Genomic DNA, 7349 nt, shown 5'->3' with positions numbered 1-7349 from the left:
GCTAAGCCAACAACACCGATGCCAATTAAAACTGATGTGGGCGAACAATCTGTAAAACCAATTGATTTAGCAACAACTAGTGATCCTATAGTAGAAGAAAAAATAAGTGCAACGACACAGTCAGTTACACCAATGCAACAACCCGACGTAGTTCAGACGACAACCGGTGAATCTGTAGCTGTGATGAAAACAGATAAAGAGACATCAGAATCGACATCATCAGATAGTATTGCTCATACCACCATTTCTTTAAGGAAAGTAACCGTGTCTCAAGAGTTAGTTGATGAATTGGGCTCCGGTGTTGACAAAACTATTATATCACCTACAAATGAAACAAAATTTAAATCTGATAAGCCTATACAAGTAATTGATGTTTTTACAACCACTGCAAGACCTGTTGAAGTAGCATCAACTACTGCTAAGGCCATCACAGTACAACAAAACACTGATGCTGTAGAAAAATTATTAACATCTTTAAAACCAGAATCTTCAGCTTTTAGCAATGTTTCCACTATACCGAAAGTCACTGATATTGTATCAGAAGAACAAGATATTGTATTTGGTTCTGGAGTTGAAGGAAAGTTAACATCAGAAAAAGTACCAGGTTTTATGAGCACACTTAAACCAACACCAATTCCAAGCAAAGTGTACAAACCCACACCAGAAGTAGATGTTATTGATGGATTTACACAGAAGCATCTAACAGATGTCAAATCAATTAAAGACGACAAAACACAGGCTCCGAAAAACAGTGATAAAATTGATAAAGAACTCACCACAATAAAACCAGATACAACAGTAGAAGTACATCTTACATCGAAAACAGAGGCTGAAAAATTGACACCAATTGTTGAAGTTATTGAAGCTAAGCCAACAACACCGATGCCAATTAAAACTGATGTGGACGAACAATCTGTTTCTCCATCTGTAAAACCAATTGATTTAGCAACAACTAGTGAACCTATAGTAGAAGGAGAAAAATTGAGTGCAACGACACAGTCAGTTAAACCAATGCAACAACCTGACGTAGTTCAGACAACAACCGGTGAATCTGTAGCTGTGATGAAAACAGATAAGGAGACATTAGAATCGACATCATCAGATAGTATTGCTCATACTACCTTTTCTCTAAGCAAAGTAACCATGTCTCAAGAGTTAATTGATGAATTGGGCTCCGGTGTTGACAAAACTATTATATCACCTACAAATGAAACAAAATTTAAATCTGACAAGCCTATGCAAGTAATTGATGTTTTTACAACCACTGCAAGAACTGTTGAAGTAGCATCAACTACTGCTAAGGCCATCACTGTACAACAAAACACTGATGCTGTAGAAAAATTATTAACATCTTTAAAACCAGAATCTTCAGCTTTTTTCGATGTTTCCACTATGCCGAAAGTTACTGATATTGTATCAGAAGAACAAGATATTGTATTTGGTTCTGGAGTTGAAGGAAAGGTAACATCAGAAAAAGTACCAGGTTTTATGAGCACATTTAAACCAACACCAATTCCAAGCAAAGTGTACAAGCCCACACCAGAAGTAGATGTTATTGATGGATTTACACAGAAGCATCTAACAGATGCCAAATCAATTAAAGACGACAAAACACAGGTTCCGCAAAACATTGATAAAATGGATAAAGAACTCACCACAATAAAACCAGATACAACAGTAGAAGTACATCTAACATCCAAAAAAGAAGCTGAAAAATCGACACCAATTGTTGAAATCATTGAAGCTAAGCTAACTACACTTATTCCTAGTAAAGGGCACATACCCACATCAGAAGCAGATGTTATCGATGGATTTACAATGAAACATGTTACAGATGCCAAATCAATGAAAGATGCCAAAATGCAGGCTCCAGAAAACATTGATAAAGTGCGTAAAGAAGTTACCACAATAAAACCAATCACAAAAGTAGAAGTACAACAGACAACCTTAACAGCGGCAGAAAAATCAACACCGATTGTTGAAGTTATTGAATCCAAGCATGCAACAGGAATTTCAAATTTTACTGGTAAAGAAAATTCAACTATCTATACATTAAGACCAACTGAATTGCATACTGTGGTCAATGTCGTAGGAGAAAATGTATTTACAGTGGCACCAATACAACAACCAGATGAACATACCATGTTGAAAGAACTTGTTGATGAATTAGGCTCTGGAGTGGATATTGAAAGTGCTACACCAGTCTCACATGTTCTGAAGTTAACAAGTACAATTGTGACTAGCATAAGAAATATAGAAGATAACAAACATATGTTATCTAAAGATAATTTTAATTTAACAGAAGATATCAGATTTCAAACTGAACACCCACATGAAGAAAATTCATCAGATACTGGCAAAGGGAGGAGCACACCAACTTTGAAAGAAATACTGATGAAACAGTTTACAACTCTACCAACTGATAAACATGATGCATTATCTGGTATACCAACATCTGAAATTCTAAGGCCGACAGAGACTGCTTTGGAGTCAAAAGTATCAAAATTGGAATCCTTAACAACTGCTCTTAGAAATCTGAATTCTCATTTGATTACAGAAGAACCAGTTTCAATTGAAGGTAAGGCCTTTTGTATTAAATAAACTAGTTTAAATATAAATTAATAATAATTTAATATAATTAAAAGTGTTAAATAATTATCATTTAAGTATTTCTCTTTAAAATGAGCTCTCTTAAAATTATTCTCCTAAAAATACACTTTTGTTAGTAGTTTCAAAATCCTAACCCATGTTTGAGATTCTTTGTGTTTTTGTTAATTATATAAAATTTGGTATACACTATAAAGTGAGTATACATGTGCTAATAATAATAATAATAATAATACAGTAATAATGATAATAATGTAAGTCTTATATAGCATATAATACAAGAAAATTGCCTCTGTGTGCTTTACATGAAATCAGTGGCGGCGCTATGGGGGGGGGGCCCTAGCAAGGCTATAGTCCCCCCTGTCGGGGAGAAAAACCACAATTCGTCGGGGAGAAAAAAAATTTTGAAAATTTTGTGTATTTTGTACATATAAATAGACTCTAAAATCGATTAAATAAGCCTTTGAAACCCCTAAATTGTCACATTTTCGGAGGGCTACGTCCCCTGGACCACTTTCGAAAGGCCATGCCCAATTTTTTCTCTTTGGTAACATCAGCCTCCACACCCTCGTTTATACATGTGTTTATAAACAATATGGCTTGTTTCTTGACAGGATGTTTTGAGGAATGTTCTATGCTCTATGAACCTGTGTGTGGTACCGATAAACACACATATCCTAACAGATGTACACTGGAAGGAATGGCCTGTCAGTTTCCTGGCTATCATCTAACTATAGACCATCTTGGGCCTTGTGTAGAAGTGGCACTTAAGACACATGCCAGAGATATCAACTTGGGCTCTGGTATGGGTTCATTGACTGTTGAGATTAGAGGTAATTAAAATGCTTATTTATACTTAATATTGTGTTGTCAGCTTCTTTTTCTTCATGGTTAGTCAACTCCTTTTTCTTGGTGATTCGTAGACAGAAACATCTGTAGCACCCTCTATGTATTTCTTTCAAAATTGAAAGTGAAATAACAAGCTGGAAATGTGTTCAGCATATTTATATTATATAAAATTGCAGCCATTAAAACTGTTCAAGTTATTTTTATTACCAAAAATAGACATTATAAGATAATATGGTACAGGTAAACAACAAAAAATATGCCTTATATAATATGAAATGTAAAACCATATTACTTTTTGTATTATTTCCCTGGGCTTATAGGCTTAGAATGTCCATCAGTAATACTATAAATCTCTGCCAATAAAGTAATATTGTAAAATATGTTGCTTGTTTTTATTATATTGTAAAATATGTTGCTTGTTTGTAAGGGTTCGTCTTTTGTAATGTACTTAATAATTTATATCATTGTCTATAATGTTTAGCTGAATACAAAATTAATTAATGAAATATCTACTAACTTTTAAACAACATTCTGTGTTATAGATACAGCTGATTGTGAGCAGACCTGTCATGCTCACCAGCCTGTTTGTGGAAATGACCGCTCAACTTACCTTTCTGAATGTGCATTGAAGAAGTATGCATGCACTGCTAATATAAGTGGGCTTAAGAAGGCATATGACGGTGAATGCATAGAAGAAATAAGTAAAATATGTAAGTGAACTCCGCTGTTGAATTGTTTGAAGGAAATGAAATTGAACTACAGTATGGATTTTTTAACCAGTATTAGGTTAATCTATTTTGATTCTGGAGAATCAGATACTTGTGTGACAACTGTGCTGAATGCTCTAGCTAAGTATTTAGCTTTGAAAACCAGAGTACTTGGTTCAATGTATTTTAAGTGCCATCCAATCCCTAAGCCTCATAATGTAGATGTAAAAAGGGATTGCTGCTGAGAAAGGTTGCTATTGGCATAGCCTTTGCCTTTGTGCCTAAAACAAAAAAAAGATATTAACAACGATAATAATAAACTTTACTTAAATCTGTTTTGTATTTCAAGTAAATTGTATAAATACACTAAAGTTAGAAGGCCCATATTATTGTTTTTGTTTTTTCAGTTGAAGGTAGTGGCAGGTGTGACCAAGTTATATGTCCCGGTAACTATGATCCTGTTTGTTCAAATAATGGATTTACTTTCGCTAATGACTGTGATCTGTTGTTTGCAAAACTTTGTTTAGGAATGGAAGACATCCAGAAAAGCTACCATGGGAGCTGCTGATTTAAAAGTTTAATTTTCCATTTAATGAATTGTGTACCAGCAATGATCAACAGTCAGATATGCTTACCATCAAGATCAGCACACAGAGCGTTGAAATCATACATGCGTAATCAATTCTGAAAATAATTATAAACAATTATTCAAACATTTAGTGGATATAAAGCGTGCATTTAAATGCTTGACTTTCATATTCAGCTTTGTCTGTGTCTTCAACTGTAAAATGAAGACTGTCAGGCAGTGCACACTCTATTACAATTAAAATTGAAGCTGTTTTGCTGAAGTGAAATTAATTGAACATGGATATTAATATTTAAATTTGAGTTTTGCTAATAAAATAATGTTACCTTTGAAAGTCAGTTTGCTGATGAAGCTGTTGAAAGACAGCGAAAGCTATCTCAAGTAAATGACACTGACTTTGAAAAGAAACTGTAATTATTATGAAAAAAGAAACATTTCAATGGAATATGATATTAAATTATAATTATTTTCTGTTAATTTTCCACATTGTTCTGTGGACAATAACAACTTTATAACTTATAATAAGAGTGACATATAACAAATTAAAATGAACAGTAATCAGTTGTAATACTTAGTGTCACCAAAGAATGCAAGAAAGTATGAGTATAAAAACATATTTTTTGCAATTTTATATTAAATTATTTTAATTATGATAAATATAGATAAAAACAATACTCCGCAGTATTTTTGTGCTGCACACATGACATTCAAGTATATATTTTGATAATGTATTTTTAGGTTATTTATAATGTGTGTATATTTTTATTGCAATTGTAGTTGAGAGGGTGCACTCTGAAATATATAGTTAAGTTGCACCAACATTTTACAATGCATTATGGGAATAATGTGTATATTTATCCATGTCATTTTGTAATACTAATATATTCAGTATTAATAGATTAATTATATTTCCCCAGTGTATTACATTATGCTTGTAGATCTGGCCCATAGTGATGTTTTGTCCAGACGACCAAAATTGTAATATTAAAACAGTATTTGTTGGTGATGGTTTTCTTTAGTGGATTATGATATTGATATTGTGCTAATTATTATTTAACATAACTAATTTAATTTTTCATTAAACTAACATTTTATTGTATGCAAGACGTTTATAGTCACACCCTGTGATCAATGGACCATTCCACTAAGCCCCGCCCCTTGGATATTGTTGCTAAGGTCCCGCAAAACAAAAAGCGTAAAAATGTACGTAAAAATGTTCGTTTGTGGATGTAAACACGTGTGCTTGTGTGACCCGTGTATTCATAGTGCTGTTCTGAATAGTCAGTAAAGTTGTCTGTGTCCCACAAACGGTACTGCAAAATAATAATACCAAAGGGTACTTGTCTTTCATGGTATGCTACTTAATATTTTGTGGACAATATGCAAATTACTATGCAAATACTTGTATTCACATTATGCAAGTGTTGTCACAGCTTCCAGTATTGCAAATAGTATTAGATTGGTTGAACTATATTTTTTTATTGTTTTTTTTTTTTTGCCTCTGAATGTCTATATGCAATGCGTTTGTCTTTACTCAACCGATATGAGATTGTATCGGATGGTAGTAGGGTTGGTAGGTGGGATTATTCCAGTTAGCATGTAAAACACGGGATTAGTGAACGTTCCCAGTGTATTGCAAAAAGTGCAAGTCGTGTATAATTAAGCGTATGTTATTGCATCATTATGGTATAAGCCAAGATTTGTATGATGTAATCATGTACTTTATGTTTTGTGTTCACTTAAATGTTATGTAATTTAAATCTAATAAAATGGGTGAATTTTATTAGTGGTATTGTTTTGTCTTTGTTGTTCACACAGAATGATGGAGATGATGATAATGATAACCATCATGTGAAATAGGCAAAGGTCAAAAAATTTATTCATGATGGAGGAACAAGGGGGCGTAACGCCCGTGAACATTCGGGGGGGGGGGGTGTGGAGCTGCTGCTACTTTACTACGGAGAACGCCTGTGTGCTGTCTGGTTCCAATTTTCAGTACAAATGGGCTCCCAGAGAGGCCACCGTGGGCGCTCCCTTACTACTACCACCCAAAAGATTACTACATGCTAATAATCACACAGATTTTTTTAACGCCGTAAAGTTACATACGAGATCTCAATTGTGTTTAGAAAAATGTAAACTCTTCTTTTCTGTTTTTTTTGTACCTTGTCTTTTTTTCTGTGTCCAGGGCCATATCCAGGATTACCAATTATGGGTTGTGGGGTGTGCAGAGGTGGACCAACTTGACTTAGTGGGTAGAGCCGGTTGTATTGTCAGTACCCAGATTACTCGCTTAACGATCTTCACAGAAAATAAATTTTACAGTTATGTTTTTCTATTTGAATGTTACTATGCATTTTAATAGTGATAAGTAAGTAAATGAGTAGTGTGTGGATGTAAAGATGTACGAAAAGACTAAGTTTACAATTTGTAAACATTAAAAGTTAATTCCGTAGTTAAATATTAGAATAATCGCACAAAAAAGTCAGTAATGCAGTCCTTTATTCGTTTTATTCTTTTGGGAGAGGAAATTTTTCCCTACAAACAAACATTCCCTTCGCCGAATTCGTGGGCTAAATTACTCCACTCAACTTAAATAC

At 33.8% G+C, this 7349-nt stretch overlaps 1 protein-coding gene across 3 annotated transcripts in view; it reads left to right on the top strand.

Annotated features, from left to right (window-relative positions):
- Positions 1-6532, top strand: part of LOC117115380 — an 8562-nt gene extending 2030 nt beyond the window's left edge. The window contains exons 2-5 of one of the 3 annotated variants that reach the window (XM_033259147.1): positions 47-2578; positions 3222-3440; positions 3999-4166; positions 4571-6532. In XM_033259147.1, coding sequence (XP_033115038.1) covers positions 47-2578; positions 3222-3440; positions 3999-4166; positions 4571-4731 — 3080 coding nt within the window. In that variant the 3' untranslated portion in view covers positions 4732-6532. The remainder of the gene's footprint in view (positions 1-46; positions 2579-3221; positions 3441-3998; positions 4167-4570) is intronic. The other 2 variants (XM_033259149.1, XM_033259150.1) reach the window with 2 other exon arrangements.
- Positions 6533-7349: the final 817 nt, after the last annotated feature.

Source organism: Anneissia japonica, unplaced genomic scaffold (assembly GCF_011630105.1).
Source record: "Anneissia japonica isolate Jap-2015-1 unplaced genomic scaffold, ASM1163010v1 scaffold287733_len118669_cov163, whole genome shotgun sequence".
In the NCBI taxonomy this organism is placed as follows: Eukaryota; Metazoa; Echinodermata; class Crinoidea; order Comatulida; family Comatulidae; genus Anneissia; species Anneissia japonica.
The sequence above is the reverse complement of the archived record's forward strand: the minus strand, read 5'-3'. Positions and strand labels throughout refer to the sequence as shown.